Source organism: Myiozetetes cayanensis, unplaced genomic scaffold (assembly GCF_022539395.1).
Source record: "Myiozetetes cayanensis isolate MyiCay16 unplaced genomic scaffold, myiCay2020 scf3, whole genome shotgun sequence".
NCBI classification, from domain to species: domain Eukaryota; kingdom Metazoa; phylum Chordata; class Aves; order Passeriformes; family Tyrannidae; genus Myiozetetes; species Myiozetetes cayanensis.
The window spans coordinates 53,240,327-53,259,172 of record NW_026087521.1 but is presented as its reverse complement, the minus strand read 5'-3'; the positions used below and the strand labels follow the sequence as shown (position 1 = coordinate 53,259,172).

The following is an 18,846-nucleotide window of genomic DNA, read 5'->3' as shown; positions in this document are numbered from 1 at the left end:
AGTGAATGGAGTCAAGATACCCCTCACACAAACACAGAACCAGAATCTACAATAATAGGATAAATGATGAGACCCTTGGCAAATCTGATAATAAGGAAGTTTAATTTCAACTTCCATTGCTGTTACTGAATTACTGAGTGAATTCCCTAGGAAAAAGAGTAGAAAGCTATTTTGCTATCAAAATAGTGTGCAGTGAGATAGGGGGATGGCAAATAATGTCAGATTTTGTATTTTATATAACCACTGCCTCCAGCACAATGCTAAACCCCACTGAGCAAGTAAACTTATTGGCAAAACACATTATAACTGGAAGGCCATTTAAACTATTCCTACTTTAAGCTGCTATTTTTGTGTTCCAAATTGGTTGGTACATTGAACAACTGAGAACTGAGATTCAGCTCATCACTCCTTGGCATAATAATAGGGGAGAAGTGAGGTTTGCTTATTGATGGCCTGAACCTTCCCTGATTAAAAGAATTGCCAAAATGCTCTCAGTGAGGAAAATCAGACCCTCATTATCTGGAGGAGGGAAAATGAAAAACAAACCCCTCTCTTTCCCACTCCTTACAATAATGTTGCTTCCTTTTTTTCACACTGACAGTCAAAGATAACCAACTGGGAAGCAGTAACTCACTCGTTAACCGTATTTGATATTTTCACATTGAATAGAATTTATCTCAAAAGATAATTAGGACTTCTTCTTCCTCTCCCACTAATTTTCTTTCAACTTTTATCTTTGAGTGGCAAAAAGCAAGATAAAAGGTGATAAGGTTTTACCTTCTTTATAGAAATAAATGGAGAAAGCTACTTTTGATACCTTCATCAGCTGAGACTGGCAAAAGGCCTTTAAGCAAGATTTTCTGTTTGGGATCTATCCATATTTGGACCTGTCAGCATTCATACATCTGATAACTAAATATCTGGATGACATCCACAAAACTACTGGCACAGAATGGGGAAAACCAAACCAAAAAAACCCACTCCAAAACCTTCTTAGAAGGAGATCTCCTTTTCCCTGTAGCCAATCACACTGTGCACAGCTCGTGCAAAGCAGGTGGTCCCACAGTGACACCCAGGTACACTCCTGAAAGTGAGTCAAAAGCACAGGTTGGCTCCATAAGCCACAACTTAATTAATCGTAAACCCTGAACTGTTCCAGTACAGAGACACAAACAAAGGAATAAGGCTTTTCCAAGCACCGTGGAGCTTTCATTTAACTTAAAAAACACATGGGGTCGATTTGCCAGAGGTCTTTATCAGCACAGCGGTACAGATTGGAACAAGGCTTTGATTTTTATACCAGGTTTGAGGACATAAGAACGAAAAAGAGAAAAAACTGTGATGAAATAATAACTCAGAAGATATTACGATGATTAGATGTTTTAAAGTTTATAAGAAAAAGATTAATTAAAAATTATCTAAAACGTTGCAGCCAGCAGACCTTTAAGAGGCTGGTTTCTGAAAACAAAGTTTCAGGGTGAAGGAGATGGGGATCTGCAGTGTCCTTAAAGTATTATATCTACCAAGCTTTGTTTCTGGCAAGTTCCTTTTGTTTATTTACCTCACATTTTTCCACTGCTGGTTGCTGCCCACACTCGGAGCTGTTCCCTGCCACAATGCCAGCCCGCAGGCTCTCGCTGTCACCTGTCCCCTCTTCCATGGAGTAGGTTTTGGAGTGATTGCCATGGTGATGAGAGGGGCTGCGACTCTGTGCCAGGCTGAGCTGCTTGCGCAGCACGCGGTTCTCCTCCTCCACCTCCCGCATGCGGACTTCCAAGCTCTCGCGCTCCCGCTGGCTCGAAGCCGTGTACCGAGGACTGTGGGGCTGGGATTCAAGTGGAGACAGCGACACTGGCTTCCCATCTGCAAGAGAAGGAAACATACCCCTTCTGTCAGAATATACTTGAAGTTGCATTGTCCTTTAATGCTGGCATTGTGAGGCAGGGATGTCACTTGCCACCTCAAGGCAGTGCTTAAGTGAGTGGTAAACTTGGACAAATGCTAAAGTTCTATGAGCTACAGGTCCTACTAATTTTAAAACCACAGTAAAAGATAAGCATGTGTTTCATTTGTTCTGCATAGGGCTGCCTGCCAGTTTCTAGTCTGGGAAGACAGTCAAGAACATGAGGATTTAATTCAAAGACAATTAATATACAGTTAAATATATTTTAGAAATGTATGCAAGATGAAATAATTTTCCTATTCCCCATTTCCTCCACAGTCAAACGACAGCATTTTGGCAACCATTTTGTGCCAAACAGCAGCCCCAGCTGATTCATATGTGAGGAGCAGATGGGTTTTATTCAGCAACATGGTATTATGTGCTTGTTGAGAAATAAGAGGTTCAGAAGGACAGAAACGTTGAATACACACGTGGGTCAAATTCTGGAAAGAATTTTGGCTGAAAAAGACACAAGGGAATTTTGAAAAAAAAGTAAAATGGTTCAATTCAAAACCTTCAACTACAAAGTTGTAATCCAGAAATATTAAACTGGTGTTTCTTTGATGAAATAAGCATTAAAAATGAGTTAAAGTATAAAAAAGAGAAGTTACCTGAAACCAGGGTCCATAAACAAAGGAACACATTCTACCATCACTTCTCAGTACATTATTGCTACTAAATTTCAAAGGAGCAAATAGGGATACAGCTGATGTGTTTTCAAAGGAGACATATTTTCACATAACTTTAATAAAGCTATAACTATATACACACAGAGTACAAATGCTTGCAAGTGGGTAGAAAACCCTCACGCTAAACCAAGGTTCAGAATTGTTTGATTGAAATCAAATTGAATCAAAAGACAATGAGAGTTATCGACAGTGTCATAATTAGCAAGATGTTCCTTTTCAGTGAAGATAATGTGAGTATCTTATACTAAGGTGTAAGATATAACTTTGTACTTGCACATATTAAATAAAAGAATCATGGAACTGTTAAGGTTGGAAAAGCCCTCTAAAAATATTGAGTCCAACTGTCAACCCAGTACCATGTGCCACATCCACAGGTTTTTGAAATGCTTCCAGGGATTGTGATTTCACCACTTCCCTGGACAGTCAATTCCAACGCCTCACCACCTTTTCCACTAAGTCATTTTTCCAAGTATCCAATCTAAATCTCCCATGGCACAACTTGAAGCCATTTCATCTCATCCTGTCACTTGTTCCCTGAGAGAAAAGAGACCCCCACCTGGCTACAAACTCCTTTTAGGTTGCTGTAGAGAATGATAAGGTCCCCCCTAAGCCTCCATTTCTCCAGGCTAAACAACACCAGTTCCCTCAGCTGCTCCTCACAGGACTTGTGCTCCAGACCCTTCACCAGCTCTGTTGCCCCTCTCTGGACTTGCTCCAGCATCTCAGTGCCCAGAAATGAACACAGGATTCAAGGTGTGGCCTCACTAGGGCTGAGTACAGAGGAGTGTTTGCTATTTAACAATTTTTCCAATGCAGAGTCTCTTTAGTTTTATCAAGTGAACACCAGCCTGAGTGGTTTACAAGATGGAAATCATGCAGTTATTGTTTAGAAGTTCTCCCTAACAAGTGCATTTCCAACCTGCCAACTCAAAACTACCTCTCCTGTAAAGACCCTCTCATTGCTTGTTCTCTTGTATTATTTCACATTTACATGAATGGTGAGCAGTCCTCTAAACTGAGTTCATGAAAAAAAACTCAATTCTAATTTACATTGCAGAGTTATACAGGTATACACACTTCATGTTATGTATATAAATCACTATCCTGGTTTTTATACATAATTTGGATAGAATATCTTGCCTTTTCTAGCAGACAGTCTCCTGCAAAATTTTTCTAATTTATTATTTTTACCATTAGCAAAGTTTATGGATAAATCTGAGCTTGAAAAGTGTCTCAAGACAGATTCTTAAGTTTGACCACTGTTATTGCAACTTGAATGATCCAGCAAATAATTAATAAAAATTAAATGAGAGATTTCAAAAGCCTGAAAATAATGGGTGCAACAATACAGAAACGTCAACATAAAGGACAATGCTACAATTAGATATGCAATACAATACTGAGTTATCTTTCTCTATCCAGCTTGGAAGGCATGGAATTGCAGTTGGAAGATTCATTTGGGTGTGATTATATTGCATTCCTCTTAATGGACAGCAAGAGTGTATTGTGTAGACACTCTCAGATAAAAACAGCACCTCTACTCACCCACACAACAACCAACCTGTGTTATCATCATTTACACTATTATAATGCAAATGTAGCCAAAGACTTCACTGGCAATCATAACTCCCCCTCAGTGAATATCCAGAATGACACAGATCTTCCTTATTGCTTCCTATCCTTGCCACTGAATTCTGCTTCCTTCTCGAACAATTACCAGAGAAGGCAGCAAGGTATGGAAGCAAATCTCAGGACCACACTGATCAAGTTTTCAAAGCATGGAAAAAATTTAAATGTCTCTTTAGCTATTCTATGAACATAAATCAATAGGTCATAAATGTTACTTTGCCAAAACTAAAACTTTTTAAGTTTTTTATCTTTTAAAAGACATACCATTTTGTACATCTGACCAACTGTCGGTATATTCATCAGGAAAGTGGAACTGTTTCTACACAATATTTATAAGACATAGCATAGTCTGAGACACAAACAGAAAGAAAGTATCACCTCACTGCCTCAGACTGGAAGTTGCAGCAATTAATGAGACCAGCTCAGTGTTTATGCAGTCTTAGCTTTAAATGTCAGTAAACTCCAGCACTGTTTTCTCAGTAGTAAATATTTCTACCAGTATGTAAAAGACAGTAAGGAAATCCTGTCAGGAATTGAACATCTAGCTAACTTCTTCATCTGAAATATACAACTAGTTGAAATGTATAGAAATTATCCATGTTACAAGGTGCTAAATCCAAGATATTTTCTGGAACGATCTCTTCAGCCTTTATACAGTTGGACAAGTAATATTTTGTTAGTAATATTGTTCACTATTCTCAGGTGTTTCTTGATGTATTTGGTATTTTCGTACATCTCAACTCCGTGCTACAAATAATAATGTGACAGTTCCAGGACCCATCTGAAAGAACAGTATAAAATCAAAGGTAAACAGAGTTTGATCTTAAGACTCAGAAATACAATTTTTTGTTTTTCCCAGCAATTCTGAGACTGTGTAACTCAAAATTTTTGCACATCTGAGGCTGGCAAGGCTGGTGGCAAGGTACTATTTGATTTAGATCTCTTACCATACTGGACATGTGAGGATATTTTTATTTCAGTGAATACACAGACAGGGCAAAATGTCTCTTGGGAGCTATTGTCTAATAGGTAAACAGCAACACATGCTATCCTGGTTTTCTTCCTACCAGTTTCCAAGGCAATGCAAGGACTGTGTGCTTCACCCCATCTCTGAAGAAGAAGTAAGTGGGCTAATGTTAGGGACCACTCATATTTGATGGACTCTGTGTGTTGCTTGGTAGAAGAGTTAAAATGATTGCACTGTACTTGAATTTTATAGTTTATAGTAACTGGTAGACTGTTCTGAGCTGAAGTCTAGGCACTTTTTATCTCAGTTAAATCAAAATAAAATAAAATAACACTTAATGAGGTCTGTGTGACTTTGGGACTCAGTATTTCCCATGGAACACTACAAGGAACATTGCTCTGCTCTGAAGCAAGCAGTACACTTTTGAATGGTGTAATAAATAATAATAAAACTATTATTTTTCATTCTTTATTTGGGTTACTGCTCTATTTTGGACCTTGGCAGTTTCAGATTTTTTTTTCTGTGTCAAGCCTTTTACTTTAGACTTTTTGTGCTAACCCAACTGTACCTAAAAAGACCTACAAAATCCTACTGTCCACAGAACAAAACCCAAACACAAACCTGAATAACTATTTCATGGTTGACAGCAGTCAGTAACTTACCATCACACTAGGTCCAACAATTCAGAAAACTTGACAATATGTAAATTATCAATTCTACGGATTATTGAATGCTTCTGTATATCAGGAGTCATCTGGCTTTAAGGTAACAGATTGCATTAACACTTACTTAAGTAGAGCATCTTAGAACACTGGATAATTTAAAGCCTGCAGAAAGGAATCCAGCACAGTTTATTTGAAATAAGAGGGTCTGAAGCAGTGGAGTTTTCTTTCTTGCATACAAACCCTAAAGGATAAGCATTATAACCAAGTTCCTTGTTTTCTAGTTATCAGACTTGGAGAGGTGATAGTCCTAAAAAGGACCCAGTGACATTGGAAGCTTGCTGGGCAAAAAGCCACAGAGAAAACAGAGTTTATCCAAAGGTTAACTGGATAAGGAGAAAAGAAGTAGAGAGTAGGAAAGAAAAATTTGCTCTGATTCAGAGGAGAAGCACAGTGCAGAAGAAGGAATCCTGAGTTTCTCACATGAATCTGAACTAAAATGCTTACAACTGTGTTAGGAAATATTTGAAGCATGTAAATTTATGTAGCCTAATTTGGGAGGGTTTTTTAAAATTTTTTACATTTCTTTTGCTATCAAGCCAAACTACTTGTTTTTTGCCATCTTTACAAGTTCTAGAGGTTTCTATGTGTTTTAGCTATTATTCATCCTCTGCCTAATAGTGTGTAATGCCTTTATAATGAATTAAGTCATGGCAGTGAACTCTAGGCTGCCTCTTAGACAAGAGGAAGTTATGCTGCCCACAGACGGTGTTTCAGTCTGTCTGACTAGACATTCAATAAAATGCCATTCCTTCTTTTCACATTTGTTCACATTCAAGAACTCACATTATCTGTGCACAATATAAGAACTAGCAGTGTAACAATTTTAGCCAAAAGTCAGTATTTTACAGAAAGAAGTGGGGTAGCAGGCAACCACTCTCATGATTTTGTCCCGTTAAGGTTGTGAGTAAAACACTTTCAAGTTTATTCTACAATTATTTTTCTCCATGAAGACCATTGTAGAGAACTCCATGGACCGTAAGGGAAAAGAAAAATAAGAAGGCTGCTGTCAGGACTAAGGAGACATAAAGGCCTGGTGTAAGCAGATAAACTATCCCTTTTATTTTGGAGATCTAGCTCAGCTTTAATTATCTAACACCTTGCACTTCTGCTCAGCTGGATACTCTGGCAGGTACTGGCTATACTGGTAGCTATGAATGAAGTCTTGTGCTAACAGTTTGGTACTTTTACACATATGGCTCCACGAGTAGTTGCTAAGGCATCCCAAAGTGCCTATTCTCCCACTCACCAAGACATTATTTTCTCCAGCAACTTTTTGTTAAATGCTGCAGTGTAATCTCAGCCAGAAGTAGAAAACCTTTCCCAAACAACCATCTTAACAGTGGAATACAGTCCAAAAAATTTACTTCAGATCTGTGAACATGGAACTTTTCCATTCTCACACGGCATGAGCTACTTGTGAGCTTATTCTTTTCAAGTGTCGGAGGTAGAAAGTTGTAACACTGAAAGAACCTTAAAGACTGATGTTCACTAGACAGAGGCAGCATAAGAAATAAAAGCCAAGCCTTTCCATGCAGCCCAAAAATGTTTCATCAGCTCTGACAGAAAAGCTGCTCCCATCAGTATCAAGCACAAACCTTCCTCAGATTTGGACAACAGATGTGTTAAATTACATGTTATTTGGTAAGGAGAGACTGTTTTCACAGGACATGCCAATCAACTATTAGCCTTGGACTTAGGCAATAGTAATTGCACTTAGGAACTTCAGCATGTCCTTTAAGTACTAAATTTGCCTTCACTTCCACTGCTGTTAATGGTGCTTAAGAACACATTAACATGTTTTATTGAACCCAAACCCGAACCATTCAATTCCACTGTAGGACAGCCTTACTTAAAGAATCACATTATTGCCTGCTGCTCATATGCAGAGATAACCTTCTCACTGTCCTTTCCTTGAACAAAATAGCCCTCTACAATCAGTGGATTCAGAAATTAAACCAATCACACATAAAAAACCTACAACCACAGAACACCAGGATTCCAAAATGCATTGGGTTTGTATGGCCAGGTTTTGGCAGCAGAGGAGTTCCAGGGGTGTCTTCTGTGTGAGGCTGCTGTAAGCTTTCCCCATGTCCTAGAGAGCCAATGCCAGATGGCTCAAGATGGATTCTGGCCAAGGCTGAGCCCATCAGTAATGGTGGTCACTTACGGGAGAACAGAATAAAGAAGAGGAAAGAAGTTACTACAGGAGCCATTGCAGCCAGAGAGGAGAGGCGTGAGAATACACGAGAGGAACAATTTTACAGGCACCAAGGCCAGTGGAGAAGGAAGAGAAGAGGTGCTCCAGGTGCCAGAGCTGAGGTTCCCCTACAGCCTATGGTGAAGACATGGTGAGGTAGCTGTATCCCTGAAGCCCATGGGGAACCATGGTGGAGCAGAGCTGCTCCTCTAGCCCCTGGAGAACTTTACACCACAGCAGGTGTAAAGATAGCCCAAGGGAGGCTGTGCCCTGGTGAGGAAGCCCACACTGGAGCAGGTTTCCTGGCAGGATTTGTGATCCCTGTGTAGGGGTCCCACACTGGAGTAGTCTCTTCCTGAAGGACTGCACCCCATAGGAGGGGCATATGCTGGAGCAATTTCTGAAGAATTGTAGTCATGGAGAAGTTCATGGAGGACTGTCTCCTGTGGGAGGGACACCATGCTGGAGCAGGGGAAGAGTGAGAGGAAGAAGGAGCCACAGAGACAACATCTGATAAATTGACCACAGCCCCCATTCCTCATTGCCCTGCACAATTATGAGGGAGAAGGGAGAGAAAACTGGGAGTGAAATTAAGCTGTGAAGAAGGGAGGGGTGGGAAATACAGTGTTTTTTCTGGATTTGGTTTTTATTTCCCATTAGCCTACTCTGTGATTTGATTTGTAATAAATTAAATTAATTTCCCTGAGTCTGCTTTGCCTCTGACAGTAATTGGTGAGTGACCTCTTTCTGTTCTTGTCTTGACCCATGAGCTTTTCATTATATTTTCTCTCCCCTGAGCCCCGGAGGAGGGAAAATGATAGAGCAGCTTTAGCGGGCACTTGGTGTCCAGCCAGGGTCAACTGGCCACTGAAGTCTAACACTTAAAAGTTTAGAAATGAGAGAATGATGATCTCCTGTTCAATCCTTGCTGTCGTTCCCTTGTGCCTGATGACAGGATCATTAATTGCATGATCACCACTTTATTTCCAAAGAATACTGGCATCACTCTGTGCACAGAATGGATGGTGCTCACAGCTATTCAGCAGATTGTTTCAGCTCATCATTCTGCTTGTGACCACACATACATACCCTGTAATGAAAAAAGACTTATTTATTCCCTCACTGGCCTTTGATGTTCATTACGGTAATACTTCAATGCAGAACAGGGATCAGTGACTTCTTTTTTGAAGTTATTTAAGGGAAAGGTGGTACTATCAGTCCCTCTTTACAGTCAGACAAAGTTTTGGAGTCATTAACAGTCACAGAATACACCAGTTTCAGATGCACAATTGAGATGGTTCTGATACAGTTTTTCAACAAATAATCACCTTTTCTTCCACTACCTTTGTTCAGAGGACAGACCTCACTATCTGCATATGCAACAATAATGCAAGAGCCTGCAAGTTGGAAACCCAGAAAATGTGAGGAAAAGTAGTCAGCAGTCACTTGCAATACCTTTGTTTTATGAACATCATGTAATGAACTCAGTGGTAGAGACAGAAAAAAATTTTCAGGCCAAATTCGACTTGATAAACTACAAGAAAATAAGGAAGGGTTTGTCTCAGAAAGGGTCATCACACTGCATATCTGCAGAGAGCTGTTTATGTGTTGGTTGAGTGAATACAATACTTCTAATAGGGATAATAAGCATGGTAAGCAGTGAAAGACTCTAGGTAAAGCGAAAGCATGTAGCAACACAACGCAGGAAGAAATAGGGAAAGAAAATCTAAACATATACATCCTTCTTGAATTTGGATGAGGCTGTTCTTAACAGTTTGCTTTTCAAAAAGAAATATTATCTCATTAGCCAGTTATGAATGTTATCTTATTAGCATACTTAAAACAAGAGCCCATAAGTCTTAAATTATTTCCTCATTTCCTTGTCTCGAATACAATGACTTTTTTTTGTTCTTTTTTTTTTTTTTCACTCTTCTTTTCCCTGTTTTGCATTGCCTTGGCAAAATATATGCCTCTCCAAGAAAAGGACTAAAAATAACATTTCCCTCCTTTCCACTGGGAGTGGAGATGTAAGAAAATAATATCTTATCGGTAAGCACTGAGGGAAAATAAGATTTTATCAGGGACTTGGCTTGACGAAGATAACATGTTATCAAGAGGGGAATTTGGCAAAGATAACACGTTATCAATATCAGGAGTAAAGCTTGGGGAAAATAATGTCTTAATACCTATTAGATCCTAAATAAGCCATCTGTGCTCTTGACGAATTGTTATTTTCTCCAAGTCCCACTCCTGTAAAGATGTTGATTTTTTTGGCAAACCACTTCTTTAGCAGTTGGAAAGCGGGGGAGAACTAGGAGAAAAGGAAGCTCCTTCTCCACAAAGCTAGAGGGATATTCTCTTTCTTTTCAAAAGCTTAGCATGCAGGTGAAGACTGCCAATGTGACAGCTTGGAAGACTCACATGTTCAGATACTGCATGGGTGTTGCAGGGAAAACTCCTACAATGCTCAGCAAGTACACTGCAGAGAATACTGGAACAGGAGAAGAGGGTCACTGTCCCTTCTGTCCTTTGACCACACTACACAGGCTCTGAGGTGTTGCCTATAGGATTTTTGGCAAAAACATTTCTCTACAGAAGCTATGACTAGCCATCACTTAGCAATGACTTTCTGTCACTAACAACCTCATCACAATTAGCAGTGTTCACTTGGGGCACAAATAAATGACCCCTTTTCAGCCGCAGACATAATCACCATTCAGTTAGAGGTTACCATTCCCGCAGCTTAAGCTGACCCAAAGGGTCACACAATGCTTCTTACCTCCTGCAATGCAAAGCATCCATTGCCTCTGCCCTGAAACATTACCCTCTACCACCTCCACTGTGGGGGTAGAGACAAATCACTGTCTAGTGGGTGCCTGTGCCCTGAAGCTGAAACCTGCAACTCAATTATAAATCTTCACAGTTTCAATCTGGATGAATTTAAATAAATTGTGGCACCTCCTGGAAAATGAGAAATCCAATTCATAGTAGGATGGACTACTAACTGCCTTAAATGGCAGAATGTGGGTGAACGCCACTGGTTATTCATAGGAATGGGCAAGCAGGGAATAATTAGAAGGGAAGCTGTGGAGGGCCTGTAGGAGTGTGATGTGAATAATAAAGCACACTTATAAAAAGGCATATGAATGATATCTGCAGGGTAAGTATTTGTAGCCAGCTGAATTTCCCTGATGTACAGTATGAGTGGGAGGGAAAACAATGGGATTTGTTAATCTAAACATTTCCTATGGAGAAGCAGCACCTCTTTTTTTTCTTTTTTTTTTCATTAACCATTTGGGTATCATACACCCAGATATTTCTCTCTGCTTAGGTGTGAGTTTTGTGTTAAGATAACTTCTGAGGCCCTGATACAGCTGAATACATAATCAGCACTAGGCAGCCATTACAGCTCTCTAAGGTAAAGCACGTGCCCAAACGTGTCCCTGTAGCTGTACACAGTACTGTGGCTATCATTCATGTCTGTGGGATGTAAAAGACTAGAACTACTCTGTGTTGGCTCATGCTCAGTAATAAAAATGTGGAAGAGATAGAAAGGGAAAAAGTCTAAAACACAGCATTTTACAGTAATTTTTTAAAAGTACAGAAAGTACAGGAAGTAAATATATATAAGCTTAGAAAAGATTTTAAAAATACTTACAGGTTTCTACAACTGCCACAGTAACCACAAGCAAAAGACAAGCATGCTCAGTCGCAGCCTAGTAGTAGTTAATTCAGTCTGTTGCTGATGATTAGCCTCAGCTGCTCATCAATAGAGACTCCAGCTGATAATTATTAAGTTAAACTTCTGAGCAGTATTTGCATATGTAAAGCACGCTTTCCCTGCTGAAGCAACAATGGATGCTATAATGCATTTCCTGATTGTACAGCTCTTGGATTTGGGGAACCTGGGCAAGAGAGTCTGCTTTGCATATCCTTCCTTAGCCTCATCAGACCAACCATTCAGAAGAAATGCACTTGCACATACTGACATCTACAAGCTGCAGCAGAAAACGTTCCTAACTCTGCATAAGAGGAAAAATGCAACCATTCATTTTAACCAGAATATCTCTAATAAGAATAATATAAGACACACTTTTGCATATTCCTCTAGTTATTTACCTAAGGTTCCTTACAACCTAAAAACCGGTCTGTGACAAGGCAGCCTGGTCAGCTTAAAAAAACTGCAGAAATTCTAGTGGACAGATTCAGTTCATTAGTTTCTAATGACCTCCAGATGTGGAGGAAAATTGAGTATCATTATGTGATTCTCTTTTTAGTTTTTTCTCATCTCACTTTCTCCAGATCAGATTTTCATTTCCTGAATGTTATTCTTGGTCATCAGTAAAAGCCAAGCCTCCCTGGTTAACTGTAGGGTCAAGAACACAGGTAAACACACACAATGTGTAGACTACATTTACCTGTTAAGTTCTCCATGTTTTCATAATTACAGGACAGACAAGGCATATTCAGATCTGCTTCATACCCAAGGAGTTCAGAGGCACAGTCGCTTTAGGGATAAGGAAACATGAGAAAGAATTGGGAAGATCTTTATGTAACCCCTAACACAGCTACCTGCCTCCTTGTAGCTATCATATCACTTTGATGTAAGAGTCCATCATAGGCTTACTATTAATGGACCTGAATGTTTTTTTTTAATCAGACAACAATGAATAGTAAAGTGACAGATCTATTCATTCAATCTTTAAAAAAATAAAGCAAAAAATAAAGCAAAAGTTTAGCTTTAGTTAAACATGGGAGACAGGTTAAAAGAGGAAGGTCTAAGGGAATGCAGGTGGTCAGCCTCCATGAAAGGGTCTTAAAGGAGAGTTTAAAATTTAGCTGCAGCAAAATTTACGTGTATTGCCAGAAGTCACCTGGTAGCACTGTTACACGGAATCTCAAAAGTTGATTTTCAACACATCTACAGAAATGCTGCAGTATTAGTTCAGGCTGGTTGCTGATCCTGAAACCTGTTTGAAAGCTTGTTATATCCTTTAATCTCCCTTGGCACAGCGGTGCCATCAGAGTACCACGCACTGATATTTTGATTGAGGCTGCTGGAAAAGGAGGTTGTCTGAATACTGACTGAGCATCATGGATTGTTCAAGGATAAATAAGTCAGTAAAAAACCTCAAAATTCTGCACCACACCATTTCTTCCTTAGGAGGAACCAGATCTGCAAAAACATTCAAATCTTAACAGAGCTCGAGCCAACAACAACAGATATGAGCACACATATATAAAGGCAGTTGGCAAAGAACAAATTTTCAAATAAATTATTTTTCTTATTTCTAAATGTATCTGAAGATTATACAGGCAGACAGAAATATTACAAGTTTTAATTTCCAGTTTAACGTTACGAAATAACATCAGTGTTATTCCTCTGATGACATGGCAGTGCAAAAGTTATTAATATCTTTCAGTATTGAGTCTTCTTTTCTCCCCACACATTCTCAGCACTTTTCATTTGCTGCACCTGTCATTTCAGCCACTTCAGTCCCAAAGAAAAGTGAAGGGAAAATGCAAATAACTGCATATTCGGAACACATGATGGCTGATCAGTGTTATGACATTTATCTTCACTTATGACAAGAGATAAAATAACTCAGAAGTTAGTTTCCTGTCCTCCTCATGAAGAAAAATGTCATACCAGATCGTCATGTACTATATACAGCAAAATTTCTAACACACTTTGCAGAGGAAAAGAAATCTCAGCAGTGATACAGATGGTAGGTTACATGTCATGGCTATGACATCAGAAATGAAACACACATCATTTTAAAGTAGGACATGTAAAAATAAGTCATGATATAAAAAATATCCCTAAACCAGTGCATGAATTAGCTAAAGGCAATTAGTTAGACTATTTACAAAAGTTGTAATTATATTAAACATGAGATGCTCATACAGTTGAGTGGAATTCTAAATTCGCATTTCCCCATATTTTCCAAATAGAAAGCCACAGCTGGCCAACATATTGTGTTTGATAAAATAATACTTGTCTACTTAAAATCTCCAAACTCCATTGTATACACAAGAGGGAGTAACAAAATTAAAACAAACAAACAAACCATAAAATGCATGCTTAATTCTCTTGAAATCCCATGGAAATCATCAGTGGTTTCAGAATTAGCTTCCATGTTGCCAGATATCTACCCCAGGGCTAATCTATTTTTGGTGACTAGACTCCAATGATATGTAATATGGAACCTCTTTTTTACATTAAGTTACTCAACATTTACTTAAAAAAAAAAATTTAGCTTTACTTTATTAGAGATGCTCCTTCTACAAAGATAGAATACGCTTATGCAGAACATGAGGACATTACTCTTCTTTATGATTCTCTTGCTTTGTTACAAAAGTGAAGACAGCACATCAGAAATATAATCCTGTTTCAAGTAAGCCAAAGGCAAAACTCAGTAACTGATGAAAACAAGCATAGGTCTAATATTTCATATGTGCATGCAAACAGCATAGTGGTGTTATTAATTTTGAGGTTGTTCCTTAAATGTACACAGTGCTGTACTGTTTTAGGTCAGAATGTGGGCCATGTCCCCTGTGCCCCATCACAAACCTGCTGAGCTTCCTGTGAAGCACGCAAATGAAAGTTTTCATTTTCAAGCAGCTAAGTTTATTAAGGTTAAAAATCACTAACTAGGAGCAAGATTTAGATGTCCTGCTTACTAAGGTTTTGTCTTGTAACAGATGAGGGGTATCTTTGAGACTAATTGACGTTTCTGATGTGGCACACAGAAAGATCTTAAGTATGTGTAGGATCCTAAGTATGAATTCTAAAGAATGTGCTTACTCTTGTGTAGGACAAAACTGAGGCTAAGTCCCCCTGACATCCTCACTTACTATTGTAAAATAAAGTTGCTTTACTCAATTAGAGCAGCAGTGCTCAATATTCACAGGATCTGCATTTCTTAAAAAAAAGACTTTCTCTTTTTCTTTCCTCAAATCTCTTCTTTTCTAAATTCTCCATATCTCCAGGAATTTCTATCAAAAGTGGAGCATACTGTGTGAGACCTCTTTAATAAATACAGGCAATGTGAGGTTTTTAACGATGCTTTTGTTAGGTAGATTGGGTGCAGGGCCTATGGCCGTAGCTTTCTACAGTGATGTGAATTATGAACTACTCCGTGCCTGTGACAAGTTTTTGTGTTGGAGTAAAAGGAAGATGGAGGCACCTACAAAAACTACTGAATTGTGTTGTGTGTAGAGATCAATGCCAATCTTACAATTGTCCTGTATTTCTGTTGACAGATTTTCATTTCTACCATTTGAAATATCTTTTGTTATCTTATCTAAGCAGAATAGATGGAGACTTGACCAAAATTGTTTCACAGTAAAAAAATCCAAATCAACATACCTTATGCCTAAAGAACCACCAGACATGGAAAAAGCAATAGATCAACTACATTAAAAAAATGCTGTAACTGTAGAAGTCCTTTAAAATGTCAAGCAAAGAAGAAACAACAATTGGGGGTGAGAGAAGAAGAAGAGAGAAAAGAGTGATTTCCCTTCTCACCTGCTCCCACCTTGCTCTAGGAAGAAGGAAGGATCTCAATGATTACTTTTTAGTTACATATTCCATATTAATTTGAACTAATCTAGACACAGGAATCAGCTGTTAAGAACTAACATAGTATAAAGTTGAAGAGTGAATGCTAAAGGACATTGCTAATATCACCCTTCTTTTCCCTCTGAGAACAGGCTACTGCAATACATAGCCTTACAGAAAATAAGCAATCATGGACTTCTCCCTTTCAAATTATGACCTTCTAACCAGGAAAAACTGAGGCAGCCAGCAGAATAAGAACATTTTATCATATTATTACATATCATGTTTACTTTTTAAATTACGCCTTCTTCTGGTCTTAACTGTGATTAAAATAGTACATATATTGAGTTATACCAGCTCTGACTTCATGTGCTCCTCTGAAGAAAATTCTGTGTTTCTAACAGTGTATGTATCTCTTCGCTAGGGTAAAATTCTGATTGACAGGATATTTGAATGTGATTTTTCATGTTTTTGAGGGACACTCTGTCCCCTTTTGAACAACTGTGACTTCAGGATCATATTTAAATTTAATACTACCACCTTATACTAGCAAATTCTACGGAAACAATTTAATTTCTTATTTGATGAGCACAAACATTTATTGTGAATTCCATCACAGACAATGCTTTTCTTTCCTTTCCTGAATAATCTGACTGAATCCAATAAACAGGAACAGTAAAATTCCAGATTTGCCTAAAGACCACATAGATCTATTATATTCTACTATTATGTAACAGTCATTAAAATTTTGGGACATTAAGAAGAACATGGGATGTAAGAGTGAGGGAAAAAATTGCTGTCTGTGTTCAATATTTCCAGTTCTTAAAATTGCATTTAACGTCTTGCAATAATTTAGATTTATTGCAAAGTCAAATCCTGGATTACATGAGAAAATATCAGTGTTCTTTACTCATTTCCTCTGTGGTAAGATCTCATTTTCATCCCTGTAGGAGAAAGCTGAAAAAAAATCCATCACTGGTCACAATGAAAGAACCAGAAGACAAAGTTCTTAAAACCTTATAATTTTAGACATAGTAAATTATGCCTTTTGAAGACTTTGAACAAGTAACGCAAATTTTTTTATTAGAACTGTTCAAATGACTCGTGCTTTAGTATGATGGGTACATTCTGTAACAGCAGACATGTCACCTAGGGTGGGCAAATGGAAGGACCAGCACCTGTGACAAGCTTGTGACAGCTATGGTGCAGCCACCAATTCAGCCTAAGGACAAGCCAAAATGGTCAGGCAGTTAAAGAAACCTAAATATCCTGTGCTAAATCTTCAGCAGAACTTTCAAAACAACATAATTACACCAGATAAATAAATACATAAAATTAACAAGTATTTATCATCAATCATTTAAATTATTAAGGTTTTGTTTGCTTTTGTTGGAATTATGCTTGAGAGAGCTCTGAAAGCGAAGTTTTGCACTGAAAAACACATTATTTTCACAGAAATCTCCCCAGTATACATAATGGGGTTCTCTCCTTCTCCATACTGGGCACTCCAAAGGCATCCAGATCCTAGGAAAAAATGCCCAAATAAAGGTAAAATGGTATCATTTCTACTGTTACAGTACAGTGCTTAGAAAGCAGAAGTTTTACTCTGCCAAGCATATAAACCTCTAAATCTGTTAGACATCAATTATTATGTATTTAATTTCACAGCTGTGCCTATTCCCTTTTTGATTCACTACCACCATCTTTTTCTGCTTCTCTTGTTCAAGCTATTTGGATCTGGTTCATAATCAGGTCCTGATGATCCTTAATGCCTTAATTTCAGAGCCCAGCATTCCCCAATTCCCTTCTTCATTTTGAAATTTCTGTAAATTCAATCTTCATCCTCTGTGTGGCTGTGCAGACTGTAATCCCTTATAATAGGCTGATGCTGATCCTGCTCTATGGATTAACCAGTGTAAAATGCCTATGTAAGGATTTCATACCTTCCAAACTCAGCCCCGAGCAGCCCAGGTATATCTAATCTAACCAACTGGCTTTTATCAGCTGCACACAAGAGATGTGAAAATAAGCTTCATTTCAAGCTTCAATCACATAGCTACAACCATGTTATTATTTATTGTATTTAACAGAAGGAGCATATGTGAGGAATTCTAAGGTACACTCTGTAGTTATACATCACTGTATTTGGTATGGTGCAAGTTTCTTTGAAAATTGTGAAATATCAATATTTTCATGCCTGTTTTTGATTATTTCTGTTAAAAAGAGAGAGAGAGGGAAGAAATATTGCTGAACTTCAAGTGCAATTTTGCTGCTTTCTTCTTGCGAAATCTATATTCCCATGCCAGATGGTGTCTGAGTTATCAAAGTTATTACCCTAAACTCAATTAGAGAAGAATGAAAGTAATTAAGTAGGGGATGAAGTGACAGAAGTATTCAAGATATAAAGGACCTAATATAGGTGAGGACTCTCTAAATTAGATAGAAATTCAGCTACAAATGCAGCCTAGAATGGCTTGAGCCTTTACTTTCAAATATTCTAAGTCATTGTGCAAAATTCATTACTTGCTCGAGTGTGCACAACTCCCAGTGACACGTCAGGTCTGTAGAAGGAGGGAGTAATTTTTTTGTTCTGCAGATTCTATTACTAGCCATCACCAAACACACTCTGAGACAGTTATTGCTCAGACTGTTCCTGTGTCTATTGTAAGATGGCTTTTTAGGCTGTTGTGTCACCTCAGGAATGCTTGTTTCCTTTCTTAATCGTGGCTGTTTTGTACTCACCACAGCAAAAACCAATTACAGTAAATACTTCTTACTATAAAACCTGTAAAGTACACACCACATAGGTGCTGTTTACATTTACTTTGTTTTAAATTTCTTTTTTCTTTCTCTATTTGCTTTTCCTTTGGTGAAGTAAATTTAAACAAGTTGGCACTGAGCTGCAGGTACAGCCAAGAACTACAGCTACAGGTTTTAAGGTGAAGCAGCCAAGAATTACTTTTTAATCTACTAATGTCAGTCTACTTATAGGAGAAATATGTAAGAAAACCTAGCGAAACCAAATCTCTTTTGCTTATCAACACTAATTTCTGCATAGCTTCTACTCACAAGAATCATGTTTACTGATAATACTAATCGGGATAACTTGTTAGCACTCTGCAGGCTGTTTACT

At 38.3% G+C, this 18,846-nt stretch overlaps 1 protein-coding gene across 1 annotated transcript in view; it reads right to left on the bottom strand.

Moving 5' to 3' along the window:
- LARGE1 (LARGE xylosyl- and glucuronyltransferase 1) overlaps window positions 1–18,846 on the bottom strand; it is a 281,360-nt gene that overhangs the window by 144,173 nt on the left and 118,341 nt on the right. Inside the window, 1 exon segment of the mRNA XM_050323702.1 lies at window positions 1,562–1,863. Within this exon segment, the coding sequence (XP_050179659.1) occupies window positions 1,562–1,863 (302 nt within the window).